General features: G+C 41.1%; 1 protein-coding gene across 1 annotated transcript in view; it reads right to left on the bottom strand.

The window, feature by feature from the left end:
* Positions 1 to 4491: 4491 nt before the first annotated feature.
* The window catches only part of T265_01384 (hypothetical protein), a gene marked incomplete at both ends in the record, with an annotated part of 66535 nt that continues 49959 nt past the window's right edge, over positions 4492 to 21067 (bottom strand). Inside the window, one exon of the mRNA XM_009165410.1 lies at positions 4492 to 4517. Coding sequence (XP_009163674.1) covers positions 4492 to 4517 — 26 coding nt within the window. The remainder of the gene's footprint in view (positions 4518 to 21067) is intronic.

Genomic DNA, 21067 nt, shown 5'->3' with positions numbered 1-21067 from the left:
CCAAAAAGGGCGAGACCGGTCGGGGACTACCGAAGAGTTCCCAGTAACCCTGTAAGTTTTATACATGAAGGTAAGATAGGGATCGTCCATTGAGCGTCTATATGAGAGTAGAATGTCTCCAATGACGAATTCGTAAGCTCACTTTCCTGTGACAACGGATTTCACTTCGAATGGCCAGGTATTTTTTTAGAGGGAAGCCCACTTCTAAAAATTACTATGGATGTGTAACCTCGTTTCTGTTGTAGTTGCCTGACAAATGGCATTTATCCAGGCTGTTATTTAGGAAGGAGATATCTTATTTTTTGACACAGCCCAATAACATGTCCTTCATTTAACAAAAGCTCATTGATACCATAGTAACTTTTTGTATGTAAGATTCGGCACCTATCACTTTGTCGTTTACTGCGTCATTCTTCCTCTGGCTGGGTGCCTGATCTACAACATTCTCTCAGCGCGTGGAGCTCACAGTCAACTGATTGGATTTCTTGAAATAACAGAGCTGGTGTGTTGTTTGGTTATCATTCGACAACAAGAGGAATTGAATCGAGGCACTCTGCTGTGCATACCGAACGGCTACACGTGAGCCGAGGCCCACACGAGGTATCCACTCAGTTTTACTTTTCCAATGTTCCGCTTACCTGGAGCACCGTTTCAGAAAGGCATACCCGTGACAAATTGGCATTCCTTACGAAGGAATCAGTTTGTACACAGGTCACTGAAAACGTACATGATAGCACGTGCCGCAGAGCTTTTGAGCAGGATTTGCACGCGACGAACTGTTGCACAAGTTTTATTAATGGGGAACGTAATAAATGTTTTTACCCTTTTTACGGCAAGTTAGTTACCGCTAAAACAGTCGTTTTCCCCAATGGCACTGGGACAGTTCTGTGAAACAGCAAGGCTGTACGTCAATTTGATGTCTAGTCAAGCCACTTGTTTGTCGTTCGCCGTGTACAACAGGACCACGATCTCCGTTTAATATCCGCTATTCCATGTTTAATAGACGGTTTCATTGTAGTGTTGTCCATAGAAATGTTTTTGTAGAAGATCACCACGATCCAAACTCGTCTCAACAGATTCAACCCACCGCTACGCACAACTTAGTTCCCCAATAACGCAATGATGACGTTACCTCGATTGGTGATGGGATGTTTGCAATCAAATTGCTCAGCCCAGTGAACAAGCCAACGACCAGATTCAACTGTACCTGCTTCGCCACGTAGAACAAGCGAGGCTACTTTTATCCTTCCCACGTCGGGAAAGCATAAGCTGTTATGCACCTAACGCGCGGATATTATCTTGAAATGTCAATCCTTCATGTCTATCAGTCGCATGTACGTAAAATAACCATGGAGCATACTTTATTGCCTAATTTGAACTGAAGTAGACTCCTGTTCATTATTTTCCAGAGACACTACAACTGCATTTCTTTCATGGTATCGTTCCCTGAAGTTTTGATTATCCATGCCTTACTCATTTTTATCGGTTACACCATCTCCCATGAAGTTATTCCACTGAACCTGAACTTAATGCTTCCTTGTCCACGATCTCGCTTGTGCAGCTGTGCAGACAGTTGAACCTACCCAGGTGGGTTCAATCTCATTGTTAGCTCGGACGTGTTAAAAAGCAGCCAGGTACACACTTGATGGCACTCACAGCACAAACAAAGTACAAGATCTATAAACAATACTGTGGTAGTACGTCTCCTTGAATCAAACCATTCGATCACACGTTCCACTGACCTATTCACCGGATGCGTGGAAGAGACTCCGGGGCGGTGTAGTGTCAAATTTTTGTCGCAGATGAGGCGGTTGCTATTAGATTACCCACCTCACCTCTGTCTGTTCAGAAGCGCCACGTCCAGTTGCTGCGATTATCATGGCGTCTCTCCCACCATGTGATGGATCCTCATCCCCCGTCCTATCCACACATAAATGTTTCTCATTGCCGCTGGCTAATAAACCTCAGTTGCCTGGTTTTGAAGGGAGACTCACCTAGAACGCAACTGAATCTCTCGCTTGTGATGTTTTTAAGGAAGTGAATGTGCTGGACCAGGCCGACTCAGATTACGTTTGGTACGACATTTGATATGTGTATGTATATATGTGTACACATGTGTGCACATAGTTATGTGAGTTTTTGTTTTCCCTGCTTTATTTTTCTCACCGTGACAGTTAACGTAATAGGAAAGCGATCCTATTTAGCTTTATGAGTATTGGGAAGTCAGGCTTGTTTCCTACTTATTGTTTTTCCTACAGACGTGTCTGCAGTTATTAGTGTGTTTGCATGATCAAACGGGAATTCTCACCTGAAATAGAGCCAATAAATGAGTCCTTCAGGTGATCGAGATGCAAAGACATGCCCGGGTCCTGCATAAATACGTTCACACCCATGTCGTCTCTCCTCAGGTGTGAGACATGTCATCCGGGTGTAAGCACGTGGTCGGATGGACTGGATTTGGTGATTGTCAACATGTGGAGTGGCTACGAGAGATCACCGAGTGAACCGGTCAATTTGATCTCTTGAATCGGATAGCATACCTGGATAAGCCTGCGAAAGTGATCGGTAAGGCATGTACTCTGATTCACTTCCAAGAGTTTGGCTTGGACCATTTCACTGAGCTACTGGGCACTACTCGGGCCTTGTTACGCTCTGTGGTATTTGGGGGACAAATCGTAGGGGGGAAAATCCAGTGGTTTCACTGTGTGAAGGATCTTGTTTGTGACAGATTGGCACGTACAGATATTAACGGATAAATAACAGGGAATCGGAAAAGTACGTGGTCTTCACCAATGGGTGAAGACTTTGATGCCAATAGTAATACCAATACTCTAATACCAAAGTAGGACAAAGAAATCCGTTTCAAACAAGTGGGGTGTTCAACGGCCAAGTATGCTGTCAAGTCACAGTAGAATCGTTTATAATATGGTCGTCCAACTGCGTTTCAATGTGACGTTTTCCATCCCAGTGTGCTTTATTCATCGTAATAATATGGATGTAAGCGAGCCAGTTGGACTTACTGGGTAAATCACCCAGTTGTCTTTTCGCTATATACATGCACACACATACATACGTGCACTATTGGAACTAACTTGACCTCCTGATATTCAATTTTTGATTTGCTTACTCGGCCAATGTACATTTGATCTCCACTTGCTTTGCTCATCTGCACCCGCCACTCACCTTTCCTTAAGGGCTTTCCCGTTCGGCAGTGGTATTCCTGCATGTGTGTGTGAGCATCTGACTTACTCATCCATGCGTGTTCGTGTCCCATTTGTTGTTGTGCCTACCCTGGCTTGTCTATCATGATTTCCGTGTGATCGCACCGCCACTAGAATCACGAGGCCGGATTCGGAAACGATGACCGTTACGCACTCTAACGAGCCGACATTCCGCTCACCATTGTTTGGTGTGTGGACCTTGACAGTGCCCTGTGCCGGTCAGTGACAGGTTTGCGCACTTGGTTACGCCACGAACTTGGACAATTAAGGTTTATTCTATAATTCTGCGCACCCTTGTATATATAGACCTTTGAACCTACTTGCTCTTTTTGCTATTCAGGATCGTCGAACTTACGCGTGACTCAAAGTTCCGTACCGGGAAACCCAACACACAAACGCACACGCACGTTCATTCAGTCATTCATTTATCCATACATGCATACATACATACATACATACATCATACATACATACATACATACATACATACATACATACATACATACATACATACATACATACATACATACATACATACATAACATACAACATACAAACATACATACATACATACATACATACAAACATACATACATACATACATACATACAAACATACATACATACATACATACATACAAACATACATACATACATACATACATACAAACATACATACATACATACATACATACAAACATACATACATACATACATACATACAAACATACATACATACATACATACATACAAACATACATACATACATACATACATACAAACATACATACATACATACATACATACAAACATACATACATACATACATACATACAAACATACATACATACATACATACATATCAAAAGGCGAGTGCTCGAGTGGCCGTTTAACTCTCTCGACTAGAAAGCCCATTGTGTTTGGGTGATTAGTTTACCGTGTTGAGAGGACGCTGAGATTTTGAGGAGAAATGATTGTTTTTAGCAGTTCGTTGAACACAGCACATACATACACCAAAACTCCAAGCAAACAATGACCTTCAGGAGAATAAGTGTTCTGTGCTTGGGTATATTGTTACGGTGGAAATAGCTCTAACAAGTATTGATCAAATGAAAAGCACCTTCTGTTCCATTTACATCTATGGAATCGTTATTTTTTAAGCCGATGGATTTTTGTTGTTATTCTTTTGTTGCGATTCTTGGCTCTTTATGCGTAACTGCATCTATACACAGATTCATACGGCTATACCGTTTAACACAACGTTCTGGAACCTAGTCCTCTTGTTCTGTGGAATACTCTGAAAAGAATTTAATCAAATGAGCGCTTATTACACCTCTAGTTACACTCAGTTTTACTTCCCCTGTTTCAGGGACCAATGAGAAACAAAGACATCCAAATTAAGGAACTATATCCCTTGAGTGAATATCAGCATCAGCGGCGCTGTGTCGACAGTGCAAATCACAAGCTCTTCTGAGTTGATCTCGGCTGACTAGTATTCATTTCGTAAACGAGTCCTTCTAAGAATGAGATAAAAAATTGCTTTGAAATTTCCAATTTGCACAAACCACGACTGACTATCGAACTTTAACTGAGGTAGGACGGAAAATACTCGATGATAGCTGGTAAATTTGAGCTTCAGAAATCACCGAGAAACATTGTCCTTCCCAAGGACATTGTTTCTTTTTCTTGTTATGCTGAAATAAAGTTGCTGCCTCGTAGCTGAAATTGAACATGGGCAATGAGTGCAGTGCAAATAATAAGTACTTGAAAAAATCATGTTTAAGCAGTTTACGGTTCATGATTGAATAAATTGGCATCTGTGGAGAGAACTCAATATCAGGATTATGTGCCGTCCCACATGTTGCGATATGGCAGTACCATTATACATTTGCTTTCCTCATTAGATTTAAATTGTTACGAGCTACCTGGTTTTACGTGAATTTTTCAGACAAGCAACGTCTCCAAGATAGATACAGTTGTGTGACACCCCTGCGTACGTCTTTTAAGGTAGTGACATTTTACTGGGTTCAACTATAGCAACAACTTGTTCCAGTCTGTGCGTAGCTTATTGATTTTTTCGGTATTGACTCTTAAAACAAATAGTTATGGGTTCCAGCTGATGATTGTCATCCTCGTAAAAAGTAAACACAACGATAACTGTTTGTTGAAATTTGCCAATTTTGAAGCCCTCTTACTGTGTAACATGAAATAATCACAACTAATTAGACTAGAATGTGATTGTGGTTTGAGTTGTTGCTTAGTTTGCAAACACCTCAATATAAGGTAAGGACCAGAGAGTTGGGAATAAAAATGACCCAGTTCCCTCTTGGCCAGGCAATTCTATTTAGTCTTGAAGAAGCCTTGACCCAAGATCGTGAGTCTATATCACATCCACCAGACCGATGCTTGTTTTCGGATCGTCCGATAGTGTAAGGATACACAGGCACTCAGCCTAGGGGAGCATAATCCTTTCATAATTGTGGTGAGTGATAAATTCAAGAACAGAGTCCAAAACCTGGATAACTGACAAAGGCGAATAACAAGCCGTAATTCTTTTATCAATTCCGGACACCAAACAAGACAATATAATTAAACTTGAAATCATTTACTCTTGAATTCACCGGTCTTGCGCATTCGTGGCTTGGCAGTCACCTTATCTGTCTTCATTAAGATCGTACCTATTAATTGTTCATACATCTGAGTTCCCTAGTAATTTTCATCGAGAAGTGTGGAGACAAAGACCTCGGACTGCAAGCTATCTATTTGGGTGTGCCGTATTTTGCTTCTGTAACTATGTTAATGACAACATCCGGGACTGCACAAACGTCTGTATCTGTGGGGTTTTTGAGTCCTAGCTTCCAGTTAGAAGACATCCGTTGTATTGGGGTCACCGTGATTCACATCCTATATCATAGTGGGGTAGTCATCATAATACTCTCTGAATAGTGGAGTTTCACTGTCACCACGGAGTAGTATTTCCTCAAACCATCCGGGTCAGAATTACTTGCGGCCCAACATAGTGCTGACATTGAATGTAGTTGAACACTCTCGGCACGAAATTGCGCACAAAGCGTAATTTACAACCCAGTGCATTTGCTGACAAATAATCAGTTTCACACTACTCTGTTCATCGTTGCTCCGTGGCCAGCTCTGAAGAACGCGACGAACTCGGGTTTCATCAAAATTCGCTGCAGCGGACGGGTCTTTGACACCTGAAGAAGTTTCTCCCCCCGATTTATAGAGGCCTTGGCCAACAGAAAATATCTCCCAGTTACCAGGCACACTTTAATTTGCCTTGCAAAACATGGCCTTTTACCTATTTGACTAAATGATTTTTCTGTTGCGAACGAATGTGAAACTTTAAACGGGCTGTTGGTACCAACTCAGACTTAGAAAGTGTTTGGTGATTACAACATTTTGTTAAATTTTACCCCGTTCAAAATGACTAATTGCTCGAATGGAGGAATGAACACCCGTACCTTTTCATACAAAAATTGATCTCACTACTGTGAACCAGAAAAAACTGCAGTCCACTGTGGGCATTGATGTGATGCGAACAGAAATTTCTACTGTAAGATGACCCCTGTCTTTATATCATTCATTAGACCATTAAAAATCTGGCTGTTATCCATCACTGTATAATTTACGTAAGTGACATGTATTCATAAACTTTCAGACCACAGTTCATTTGAACTGCAGGACACAATCGATGTTAAGCCGTGCTTTCGAAGTCTGATGAGAATTACCGAGGAAATATTTATTTTGTTTTTTTCCAGAAGTAGGCTACCGAGAGAATAATGTGTCGGTGTGGCAATGATTGTTTTATTATCTGTGTTGTATTATTGATTCATGGCGGGCCCAACTCATTGCAGTCTGTGTGCTGACTATCGTTACAACACTTTTCGATGAGGTACATCCCGCTTCACTTGACTAGATATAAGTCAAGATAGAAAGTGAACTTTTTCACGTTTCACTAGGCAAGGTTGGATAATCGTTCGTCAACGGTGCTCCGTGACCACCATCTACATCTAAACTGAATAATTACTAGTTACTGGTATGATAAATGAGTAGTTAAAATGCGTGTCGTTAACGAAGGGCACTCCGCTCGCGCACTGACCGCAGGCTTGATGCCACATGTGGTAGTGGTGACAAACGTTCGAGTAAGCCATCCTATTTCACTGCGGAATTTCTCGTAAAACCTGGGTTTCACAGTATAAATAGATGGTGGTCGCCAGTTCACTTAGAGGAACCTTTCCAGATGACACTAAGCGCATTTGATAAAATCATAATCAACGGTGTTGTGATACCCTGGCTTGCTGAGCCGAAGGATGATTCTTTCATGAGTGTATAGAACAAAAACCACGAATGGGAATCCAAACCCCCATTTCTCCACAACTTATGTCACAATAGAGTTTGCATCCTTTAAACATACGTTTCCTCGAGAACCCCGCTGTGATTTTACAGAAAGATGCCATTTTTCTTTTGTGCATCAGCAAGATGGAAGTCATTGTCCCTTGTTAGAAGTGGCAGATATGCTGGCAGAAACCCGCTAGCCATCTATCGTCAGCAACCCACTCATGACTTCCAAAAGAAAGTTTACCCTCCAATCATGCTCTTCGTTTTAAAGAGGAATACTAGTGACTCTGGACGTCTTCGTTTCATTGAAAAGTCAATGCTTTGTACTTACTACTCTTGTCAAAAGAATCGCTTCTATTCTAACAAATCTTTGATTCATATTGACCCGAGTAGGAGATCGCGAAAATATAGTCAACTCGTTTTCGGAATTTCATACTCTCCTCGAAAGTCAACTGTCGCGCGACCATTACATTACTTTAACTCTCAGTACTTATAAGCAAACGATGGTGATGTTCAGGGAGTGATTGCGCCCAGGTCATAAAATTGTAAGCTATAGTATGGAACGAGTTGGTTGACGAAAAGTCAAAAGCCATGTCGCAGTATGCATCGTTGATACTTAATCAAAGTTTGACCAACGAATCAGAAACATTTTGCAGTCAAGTATTTTATTGATATCTCCGGATCGTTCGCCATTTTTCTTTAAGAATTTACTAAAATGAAACGGCAAAGACGAGCCCGGGGAATGTTGTCTTAGGCTTTTCTCGAAAAATGATACTCTGTCAGCAAACATTTCACCGTAAATCGATGCACATGATAGGTGAATCTTAGACATGAAAGGGACAGCTGCTACCAATGTTAGCCATAAGCTGTTGGCCGTTAGAAACCTAGCTCGGTTGAAGACCCAAGGGTGTGTGAGGTCAGTTTTTACTTTTTCAGGCTTTTAAAGTGTTGTTCAACAGAACACGTAAGCGAGAAATGTTTATGACCAACAACAGCTATTTAGGGTACAAAAATATTCATTATAAAAAGCAACCATGCTTGTTAGGTGTTTATTACACACACAACACAAAAATGAGGAGTGCTCTGGTTGGCAGTGCGGGCCTAATTCAGATGCACAGACTTCATTCTAATTTAGGACTACATGTATGTTTAATGGATCCATTTTTTTTTTAAAAAAAATCAGTCTGTCCAACGAAAAAAACCTTCGAGATTCGGCCGACACCAACAGAAGGACCGATTCTTATGGACATTAGGAAACAACATTAGTGGACCAACCGCTACCGAGCAAGTAGCGAGCGTTGTTGACGAAAAGATTCTACTGTCTTCATATCAGGAACAGCCGTTGATTAAACGGCGAATTTAGTAACCGGGGAATTTGGACTTTTCATGTGTAAGTCAATGATTTGTATTTTATCTGGCGTCATGAAGCATGCGGGAAGAGAATTTGATTTGCCATGCATGATGACCTTCCGCAACATGAAAAGTCACACTAAGGTAATTCGAAATGCGTCAAAGATTTAGGTTGTTCTATACTCTTCATGTCTTCTCGTTGACGAGAACCACTTAAAACACATTTCTCTAGCTGTAGCATTACAAATTTATTAAGTGGCAGTCGATTTGTATTTGCCTACTTGGTCTGCTGTATTCAAAAATTCCAATAACTGTAAATGCATCTCCGGACCTTTCCCCATCAAGTCTACTTTCTAGGCTTGAAAAAAAACCACACGTGAAAAATAAAAAAACGTATGCCTAAGCGTTGAAGCATTCTTAAGAGATGAGAATTTCCAGGAAGCGTAAAAGTCAAAGATATATTTGCACACAGTCACAGCGTTTTGGTAAATCCTACTAATAATGGAAACTGACTCGCCCACTCTCGAACACAAGCTTGATTGGCCACCGGCACATTCTGTCACGTTCGTTCCACGTCATAATGGTTCGAACAATCTTCTTCGCATTCTGGTGTAATCCACGTAGCCGGCGAACAGCATGCTGTTTTAGTTTCGCAATTATGGTTTAACAGCAGTGCTCATCTTTGGCCCTCATCAGTGTGTGAATATTTTTGTACCACATTTACCATGATGGAAGCTTGATGTACCTGAGTTATGGCAAGTCGGTCTGCCCACAGAGCCCGACATTTGGTATGTAGATGCCTTTTCACCATTCGAAGAAACCATCAGGGTGTGGCCGATTGACACATTGCCATTTCAGGATTCCGTTACAATTAACCTCAATACGACCAGATTTCTGCTAAAAAGTATCCATTTCTGAGCTCTGACCGACGTTACTGAGGCCGTATGGAGAGATCTTTTCGTTAATACAAACTCACTTTTCACAATATGCACTTGCTACGAAGAAAATCTCTCTTTGGATTATCCAGGTGCCATAAAGGATTTTTTGGAGTAAACTGTCTTTATGTGTCCGCCGTGACAGTTTGGAAGATGTGTTATAGACGTTTACCTGAGATGTAGAACAATGGGGAGTCCAGGTCATACCTTTTCTTATATATTAGCGAAGAAATCAGATCATGTGGCATTTACTATGAAGGAACGAAAACGTTTGTTTGTTGAATTAAGTCCAATCGACCAAATAAGAACCAAGCGACCATTATTACCGTTATGTCGGACTATTCGATCAGATATCTAAAAACAATCCTACATCATTGAAATCAATTGGAAACACAGTTGCTGTACTCGGTATATCTGTGATCTACTTAAAAAAAACGCTGAATCAAAGCACAGTGGTCGATTTTTACGTGATGATGTGGCTAGAAGTAACACTAAAACAACCTACAGGAACAAAAAATTCTCAAGAAACACTGATAGTAGAAGAAATGCATTTATTACACATAGAGTTTCCAATATATTGATCACTTTCCCATAGGGACTGCTTCCCAGTGACCAAGCCTTTCCACTCTACCCGATGGGCGGCTTTCACAAAACAGCACTGCACAGAGATGTCGTAACCAATCCTATTCTAATAAAATGCAGCACGAAGATTACCAGCAAAATATGCCTGTAGTTACACCCTGTAGCGCAAATGAGTGCTTCGTTCGCAATACCATTTGTTCAGCCTCAGGGCGCGCAACACATGTGTTACATAAGAGTTGATAGCTGTTTAATCTTGCCGTCCCTATGTACCACATCTCATCTACACACAACAACTATGTGAATGAGGCGTTTGGTCGCTGCGTTACACTCGCTGTTTTTTTGCATCGGAAGTTGTACCTGATGCACGGTGTTCTCTCTTTATCTTCTGAAGCATGTCATGACAGTACACTGGTTCACACCTCTATTGCGACGGGCGTATTCCACCAGTCATTTTCGGCATGGTTGCCGCACTGTTTGCTAAGGCTAGGGAACTTTGAAGTACGTGAGTTCAACCACCGCTCTGCCAGGATGGGCTGAATGGAATGGGAATGGCATGGAATAATGAACTGGTTTAAAGCAGCTGCACTAAGCACAGATTCCGGGTAGTTGGATTGCAGATTCTTCTACTGTAACTGTCTTACACATTGGTACACAGAGTGGCGAAGTACGAAACCGGTTTCGCTGAAATACCACTTCTAAAAGTGACTTAGTTAGTTGCTATCCAACGAGTTGACCTAGTAAACAGATTTCGGGTTCGAGACTCCCTGCAGTTTCGTCAGATGCGCACTGCCGATGATCCCCCAAAGGGATGGAACATCCGCACAATGCTTCTTGGCCTTCCAGCACAGATTCGGTTCACTCGCAAGAACTAATCCCCGTTAAAATTGCAAAATCTTCCTACACTACCAGCATTCTATTTGTTTTCTGTTTATTTCATCCATATTGTGTTGCGTGACCACTTCGCAAAACCCAGTTGCTTCCCGGTAAGCACTAAGTAATCTCACACGCTTAACATAGATGAGCTAATAAGTGTACCACGAACGGTAGACTACTTCTGTCACGCAAATGAAGAGCTTTCTATCATATTAGTCACTATTTATCTAACCCCGTGCGTGTGAGTATAATTACAGTGTTGTTTTGATGGTTTCTGAGCACGTTTGTAGGCTGGAATTGCTAGAACTGGACACTGGACAGCGTTCTTTGAAGTCAATGGCATATTGATGTTCTTCCGCACCATCTAGAGCACTTTGTCTTCCCCGAGCTTTTGTCGCAAAGGTACTCACTAGTTTTTTTCCCGGTATATACAGTACGGGACGATTGATTCATATGTTACAAGGTTAGTGGTTATATAGGGTATAGTCTGTACAGGTAGCTTTAGAAAGATGCTGGGTTACAGCGGAAATCAAAATGGTTTGTTTTGCTCACATCACAAGTAAAATCAAGGAGCATCTTGACTTTATAAGGAGGTTCTGTGACAGTGCTAACCAAACGGGCAACCTGCAGCCAGAATATGAACTTGTGCATGCAAAGAAGGCATACAAGGCATGAGGATAAAGGGCTCTGAAAAGACAGGGAAATGGTTCTTCCGATGGTGGTTTTCCTTCAAGTGAGATTGACTAATTACACTAACTCTGATATCTCCCACAAACTGATGGGGGACTCTGATTAGATGCTTAACGTGGCTAAGACGTTCATTAATAGTACCTACATAAGGGTTTTCAGGTTATCTAGAGGGTGAATTTACTAACCGGAGGGTTGGAGGTAAGAATCTAAACCCGGCATCTCGGCTGTTTCTGTCTGGGCCTGGATAATCCGGTAGTAGCTCAGCCCTCGTGCTTCCTCCAGGTAGCATGGTAGCTGGGCACAAAAGGGTTTAAGAGCTGAACGATTATTTATTGTTATTACTATTAGTTCCAGACACTCTAGTTATTCTGAACGGGGAGTGCATGTCCGATCCACCTACGACCAAATTCTAGCTGTGAAGTATGACAATAGTACGTCAGTGATGTGATTCGTTATCTTAACACAAACAGAATGGTTAATCCTGAGTTTCCGACCCAGTGTATTCGTGCATGTTGTTTTACAAATGTGTGAAACATCACAAACGTCTGCCTTGCCTAACCATGGATCGCACCAAGTTAATCCACAATAAGCTCATTGATACTTTAAGGTGATGTGACAGCAATGACTGTGTCATCAATCATTTTTGATTGGCCTAATTGCTAGATTTGTATCAAGAACAGGGTAGACTGGCCTTTTTATATTCATCTCCGTGAGGGTATTCCAGCAATTTCAGTAAATGAAGCACCCCCTGCTTGGTTATGCGATATTTGTTTTTTTTTCCGAGGAGAACCAGAATCGTCTCATCTAGTGGCCGTGTTCTTTAATTTATATGTTGTCTCAGGTGAACGTTCCATGCTAGGAACCCAGTTTACCCGAGTTTACTACAGTCTATGTACAGATAGCTGGATGAGTGTGTTATTTTTTCAACAATTATTGTTGCATGAACATTTTGTCATTTACTAGTGCCTCTTATTACAGCGAATTGTGCAGGTTGCAACGTAATAGGGTTCCACTGTCGGAAGGCTGTTCAAGGAAAGTTAGCCCACACGGTTACGGCAAATTCAAATCAAATACGCATTAGCTGTTGAAAAAGTTGCTCCAAAGCAGTTACGTTCAAAAAATAAGTTTGGTCGAACATCCGGGGTGGTGGATTATCATGCCAATAACTTTTCCGTTAGACAAAGCTACACGTCGTTCTCATCAAATTCGCCTCCGAAGTTAATAGACAACAATACTGCTTGTATGCAGTTTTGTTCCAGATTATTCTTAACCCGCTCTCTCCAGGGGAGGGTTGCATGGCCGGCTACACGAATTCAGAAACGCAGGTTACTACTAAAAGCTACCCCGTTGCCAATCCATTTACTCCTTTATTGGCAGAGGGTAAATTTAAACCTGACTGCATCAGAACAGAATTTCCTGCAGTACTAAGCCCAATCTACTTTATCCAGTTCTCAAAATTTAGTTGACATTCACAAAAAACGACCCCACAGACCAGCCCAAAAACTTCAGAACGACGGCAAAGTGTAACTTTTGTTGTGGATAACGACCAACTGTATGTATTGACATGCAATAACCCCTCTGTCAATAAACCCTTCAATTGTGAATTCCTCCGAAAGAAACAAACCACAAGAAAGAGCCTATTAGTATGAACCACGATCACAACTATAACTCGGCTATGCTTGCTTTTCCCCTCATGGCCGTTATAGAAAGTGCACACCACTTGCCTTACAAGACATGTGTTTGCCAAAAAAAACGACTAAACAATGGTATTCATTTGAATCTCTGTCCAAGCATACATTTATGGCAGGGTTGGAGCGAGCAACGCCAAACGATACAAGAGCACCATGAAATCCCAACTGTTAAGGTGGCTTAACAATTTCCTATTTTCAAAGGAAGAACCCTGGAACCTGCTCAACTTTTGACTAATTAGCTAATCATATTGAGTGTTTGAGGTAAATTAGTTTAGCGTAATCAGTGCAGGCTACGCTATGTATGACTAATTAAAAATCACATAATTCACAGCAATACTTACCCTTTTGTACGGCTAAATTGATTTATCGTTGCAAAAAGCAACCTTTTACGTTGAAATCGATCGAAAAAAGAAATGGTTCTGCAGCATGCAAAGTAAGAAATCTAATAGAATTTCATTAAATATGTATGCTTGAATGCGTTCGAACGGTGAGATCGTCTTTGAAATTGCGAGACAAACGTTGTAAGTATACAAACTGTAGTTTGCCTTGGAGGCTGTACGCCAATTACGTAAGCAGATACGGACGTCAGAGGATGTCAACAATCCCTGCGTACACTAATCACTCTGGAATTCCTTGTGGAAAATATTACATTTTTATGGGCACGTTTTAGGCAGGAAAGCTGTGTCATCCTGGGTATGAACTATTCTACAGTCACACATCTTTCTGACAAACTTTCAAGGAAAACAAGCTCAAATTGTGGAAGCACAGTATGGAGAAAGTGAGATTTTTGTGACCACTCATCCCAAAAGCACGAGGCACCAAGTAACATAAGTTCATGAACGCACCTGTCTGTTGAATCCTTGAGGCAACTGAGGCCTACATGGGAATTTGTGTGGTGATTCCGACTGTCCAGGCCAACAAAGGGAATGACGCATGAAGAACAAACTGAAGATCCAATGGAGTCTTCTAGATGTCAAAAACCTGAATGGCGGATCAACGAGGCCTTGTACTGGAGAACAGGTATTAAATTATACATGATCGTGTTAGGTGCTTACGGCAATCTGTTAACTCTTTAATAAAGATGTATAACAGCCCAGTTATGCCTACTCATCATTGTTATCAAATAATCTATATATGCTGGATAGAATTGGTGTCAAAATTAAAATATAATGCTCAATGAAAAACACCGTTTTGAAATCTTTGCGTGTTTTAGTTCTCCGTGAACAATTCTGTGAGTAATGTTATGAATTGAACAGGAGCCCGGGTACCCCGAAAATGTTTACCAAAACGAGAAGATTAATCTGATAAACATGTACATAATTCATCGGTAACCTGTGAGCTTCGGAAATTCACCTGGATGCTTATGAAGTGCTCATGAATCTAATTCTAAAAATGATAAAATGGCTAAAACACCGATTCGAAGAATTTCATGATCTTTCTCGATCTACACGAGTTTCAAGCGCTTAGATTTGAAAGATGTGTATTCAGCAGGCGTAGGATTGTAGGATGCATTTGATTACTTATGATTGCTGCCTGAAACAAAGGCCGGAAATTACTTTGAAGATTAGATAGTTGAAGTAAACTTTTGACTCAAGGATGTATGTTCATACAACTAAACCATCACACAACAAGATAGCCACTAAAATTAGGTCATTTTGTTCCAAAAGAAGTGACTTACAAACATCGACTTGTTAAGACGTGCGGTGATCAAAAAGAAATCTTGATTTTACCATTTTTCAAAGCCGGTCAGCAAATAGAACACATGATGGATGAATTATCTTCAAACAACAGAGGCTGTGTCACAAGCCAAAGTGAAACTTCAAGTTTTGCCTTTCTCAAAGAAGCCATCGGCCCTACTAACGAGCTTCATAAGTTAACCTCCTAGGTATTCCTTTTTAACTTAAATATTTAGGAGTGGGAATCAAGTCTATGTGCCAGTTAACTACACAGCTGACCAGCGACTCGTTGCCGAGGGCCAAGTATCCATACACAAGCCGGGAAGTCGCGGCTTCGAAACTTTCTGGAGTTCCGTGAAATGGGCATTGCTAAGAATACTTCAACGTATTTTAAAGTGATGTAGAGTGCTTCTTGGTTTTTCAACATGGATTGAGTTTAATTACAGGACACAATTTCCATCAAAAAGTTTTGGGAGCCTATTTGGCTCACATTGTTTCTTGGGTGTGTTACTTCATAAAAACAAAAAGCTACTTGCAGACTGGTATCCCAGTACAGTGTAGTAAACATTTGCGTGAAACAAACTTGATGTAAGGAGCTCATAAACCCAACTACTTTCACTTACACAGAGAAATCTGGAAACACTGATAGCAGGTTCCTTGTCGATTCTTCCGTAGGCAACAAGCTCGTTTAAATGTGAGAGGCTACAACAGTGAGACCTTCTCCTTTAGGAGGGGCAACAGCCAATAACTCTATCAATATCGACAGTAGATTAACTATAGTTAAGTTATCTGTATATAGCTTTTTGTTGGTAGCGTCTGAAGGAGATTTCTACTGTGAAAAGAGTTACCTCTTGGTTCCAGCTGATTCTCACTAGGGCGAACGCTTCCGCATTGCCACGTTCATCGCAGGCTGAAAGGCCGATAAGCATGAACGAACAATCTTTCGTGCTCTATAGACAACCCCGAGTGAAAATCATAAAGGGGCTGATTATTCAAGGGCATTCGGACCAAAAAATTGTGTATTCTTCAGGCTACTGCACCAGAGTGGAAACATCACAGCATCGAAAAGATCTGTGGAGCGGTTAAACGATCTAGGAGACGGACACACAAAACCAGCAACATTCATAAAGCTAGACGCAAAGTTTGAAGTTATGGGAAATGCGAAGTTACTGAAGGGTTATTGTTACATAATTCTGAAGCGGAAGTACGATTCAGACTGGCCCTATCTTCATCAGACAAATGATTAGGTTATATGACCATATTTACAGGCCATAAGCTAGAGTGCTTGTTGACCAATCAAACTAGCCAGAACATGTGGACATTCTGATGAATTTACTATCACTGCTGTAAATTTTTCATGTTCTCCAGATTAGGTGGACTCATTTTAAGGGATTTAGGAGCAGTTCCTAGCAAAACAAAGCTATATCGTCACATGGTCAGACACTCTCATTTGCAGTCTAATTTGGTTTTGATTTAGTTTTGAAATCAGCTGAATCTCTCGTTTATGACTGTTATCATGTGCATTTATCTGCTGGAAGTCTCGGTTTAGCAGATGGGTAACCGGTATGTTACCTGGGACCTTTATCATGATGTGAACTATCTACATCTCTTTTCAGATATCTTTTCAGGTCGATAACTAGTTGTCTGTGCGAGAAATGCATTTTGTCTGCTAACTTTTGGTTCTCAAACGAACTTACTCCAGTATGAGCCCGTTTTAGCAAAATGCACAACTAACTCAAAGCCCCAGTGCTTATCACAAGAAACTAAGCTGGGACCCAATTTCATATGAATAGGTATGTTTTCTTAAGGTTGATCCACAGACTAGGATTTAGAGGCAAATTACGGTAGGTTATAGTAATGTGCATTTCCAGTGTTACTCAATGATCAGGTTGTTCTTACCGTATCATCGTCATGTGCAATACCTGTTCGAGATTTGCCGATGGATATGTGATCCTATAATCAATGGCCTGAAACCCTTAGTTAGCCAATACTATGATTAATTGCGAGCTTACCAACTTAATAATTCTTAACTTAAACAAAAGTCTTCCTGTGACTGCAACTCTTCTATTGCTTATGAGTATATTTCACAGGTGGCTTATTCATAAGCGTTTCCAGTAGGAACATTATAGACAGATTAACCTACTGATCTACAAAAAGTTTGTGGAAACCAGGCCCCGTTGGTCTCAATGAAATTGAGTCAGCGAATTTCAGTGGTCATTTGGACGAAGAAAACCTAGCAGTAACAGTATACTTTCACTAAGTGGGTTCACACCATGCAATCTATGCAAGAATTTCGCCCCTTTTCAAAACTGCTTTAATGCATGAAAAGACCGCGTGACGTCTGCCGGAATGGGTAATCCACAGATTGGCTATACCAGTTACTGTGCTAAGTCAATCAATATTAGTCGGCGATGAAGCCATAAAGTTTCCCATGGGAAATCAAGATTCTAAATCTAGACACCACATCCAACTGTGTGTGAAATAAGTGCGGTTTGTATTTGTGGGCTGCTTGATTTTAAAATGCTGAAGATCGCGGAGAAAAAACCATAGACGACTTAGTCTCATTTCTTCTCTGGTCATTTGAACATTTTCCTATCACCGTACGAAGCAGACTATGAAAAGTTTTGGTCAGTTTTGAGAGCTACATATAAGCTTTCATAATAAGGCGAAACAAAACTCACCAGTGACCCCAGATAGTAAGAATACGAATGTTTTTCATACGAGATTCAAGAGCGCGCAATTTTCCTTAGGTTTCCCGAAGTTCTATGCATCTGAGGCACACCAAAAGGAGATAAGGTTCTAGATTAACCAGATTACATACATTGCAGTGACAGGAGAACCGGTGGCAACACCCTGCACGATTAGAAACGGAAGAGAATAATGCTCAGTGCGAACGAGACCTGTAGTGTGGGTTGTTCAGGGGGCGTGATTTGTTGTTGATAAAGAAGGCATAGAAATCATAGCCACATTACGGGACTCCAGCACTGCTAAAGAAAGCGCCTGTTGGAAGAAAATTGTAGATTTCTTTGCAGCAGAAGCACAAACAAGTTGGATGTGTGGTAGTGCTGCGTGAATGACGGCGATTCACACTGCCTGATCAATGAAATAGTCAATAATTGTTGGTATGTGGGAGCATTTGTTATTCAGATTCTCTTGCATAATGATTATGGTATAAGCCCTCTCAAAGATGTGGTTGAAATAAAGATAAAGCATGCTACGTCCAAAGCAGGTTAGCTGTTTTGGTGAATTGATAAACGTTAGCAACATGGATAAACAAGAGAACGTATGAAAACCTTTCCGCAGGATTTGATAACAAACTTGGTGGTGAGCAACAAACTGGCATATGTTCTTGATTGTGCAAATAGTACGCCTAGACACAGTGGCGTGCGCATTCAATTGGCAAACGATACCAGAATGTCAAATGAAGACTAGTCATAATTTTAGCGGTCACTTGTTTTGTTGGTTATTATTAAAAGGCTAGCACTTGTTTTTTTGTCGCGCAACATGAGGCCACCGAATAAGGACATGCGTAACATGCAGGAAGTTTCATGTAAACAGGAATTTACACACTGACCTGATAACCACATGGGAGTACTACGGGACAGGAAGAATATATCACATCAACTAGCAAACTGCCCAAAGATTGGGGACAAAATGGATGATGACTACTGGTTTTCTTGTTCAGTGTCCACTGTATAAGTAAGCTGATTTGCAGAGCGGGGAAAATTTAAATCAAAAGTTTTTAAGGCTCAGAATCTATTTATGGCCCTTGTTGTTGTGTAATCTAGATATAAGGTGTGTTAAAGTGTTCGGGTGTCACATATGTTCATTTTTACGTCTCGCTGAATGGAAGAACAGACTGGCTACACTGACTGGATAAAACCTATTCTAGAAATGATTGCTTCCTTTCAGATCGCCATCAATCTATAGGTTGCTCCGAGAAAATATTTTAACAAGATGAGTGGAATTTCCTTCTGACAAGTCTTTATTGGAGTGGCCAGTTGTTACGGGACTACTTGGTGTAGTTTCCATTATTAAAGGATGAGTGGAGCTATGTCCCGTTTAAGTGAAAGCTAATCACACTGATGATCAGCCACTCGTGGTCAAACGATTAACTGTTCAACCCCTAGAAGGCAGGTCATGAATTCAGAACTCTTTGAGTTTCGTGGGATGCATACAGTTGATGGTTCTAAAGAAGGATGAAATGGCTTTTCAGCTTTTCACGGACAGGACATCTCTCCTGAACATCATGAAATCTCCTCACATTACTATCAATCATACCTTATTTCTTTGGCTACAAAGCCGTCTACACTAATCTTTAGATCAATGTAACATTCGGACCCAAGTGAAGAAGAATCAGCTGACAAAGACTCCATGAAATTTGTTCCAGGCAGCCCTAAGGTCGCGGTTTCGAAACTCTTAGTTTCCTGAGATGCGCACTCACTAATGATTCCCAGTAAGAATGAAGCAGCTCTACAGAACTCCTTGGCTATTCAGCATGGATTAGGTTCACTGGTAGGACAAAATCTTGTACATGGGGGTTATGAACGCCTCTAATATAGCGCAGTCATGCAGTAAAGATTACCACATAAAACAGACCCAACATCAGTTAAAAGGCATCTCCTTTTCAATGCTGTTGTTGGACCACCGCGATCACTACCATTTGAACGCCCTCCACCCTTTGAAACTGTGCTCACAACAGTGAGAGTTGACGTTATAAGAAGGACAGATGGATCATTTAGGGAACTGAGACAACTGAATCAACCCAAAACATACATGTATGGGATTGAAATTTACGCGTCGCGCCAATAATGTATACGTTGATGTATATTTGGGCTGTTGTCACTCACTGGGTGAACCTGTGCCAAAGAGCTTCAAAGAGAATGAAAGAGACAATGCTGACTGCCGTAGAACACTGTTTTTACACTAACAGTGCGCTTAATCGCATAGTGTTGAACTCAACATATTGCCTCCGCTCGATAAGCAAAGCAGCTACAAAACGTCTGGCTATTCCTTCATCCAGCAGTATCCACATAACCTAATTGTTTTTTACTACTGTTAAATAACTTACTTTGGCCCTAGTAACAATATTTTAGTGCGTGTGAGTATTGCTTGCACGGATCCATTGATAAGGTTTATCTGTGCAAACCTCGTGGCTTCTATTTCAGCCCGCCTGTCCAGTTTGCTCAGTTACTGGCACACTCAACCCGAAAACTATTTTACGATGGTAATCATTTGGTCGGTGTGTGAAAACCAAGTCTGGATCATCAGGTATTTTTTCAAATGTCCGAAACATATCAAGTTCTGTGTGGGTTTTAATTAGATTCCGGACGAATGAATAGAGATGGAGTAAGTTGTATCGCACTGGATAGGAAAGCACCTGCCTTTGAGGTAACAGTCCTATGCTCAGGTACATTCCAAAACTGCGATTTGCTTGGTTCGCCTGGATTGAAAGCTATGTTTGCGTTAACGTTTTTACGGTGTCTTTTGCCACATCTGGTTCAAACAGACGGAGAAAAATTGGAAAGGAATTCAGTCATCTGGGAAGGCTGACTAAAAAAACAGAACCGCCAACTGTTTCCGAATTTTTGCAACATTAATCCCTTGGGGTCGTCAGAATTTTCTGCTTTCTATTTGAATAGTTCTTCAGCGCCCTGTATGCACAAAGCAGACATCAAAAGTGTAACCATTCAC

Source organism: Opisthorchis viverrini, assembly GCF_000715545.1.
Source record: "Opisthorchis viverrini unplaced genomic scaffold opera_v5_15, whole genome shotgun sequence".
Taxonomy (NCBI): Eukaryota; Metazoa; Platyhelminthes; class Trematoda; order Opisthorchiida; family Opisthorchiidae; genus Opisthorchis; species Opisthorchis viverrini.
Note: the sequence above shows the minus strand (reverse complement) of the source record. Positions and strands in the feature narration are given on the sequence as shown.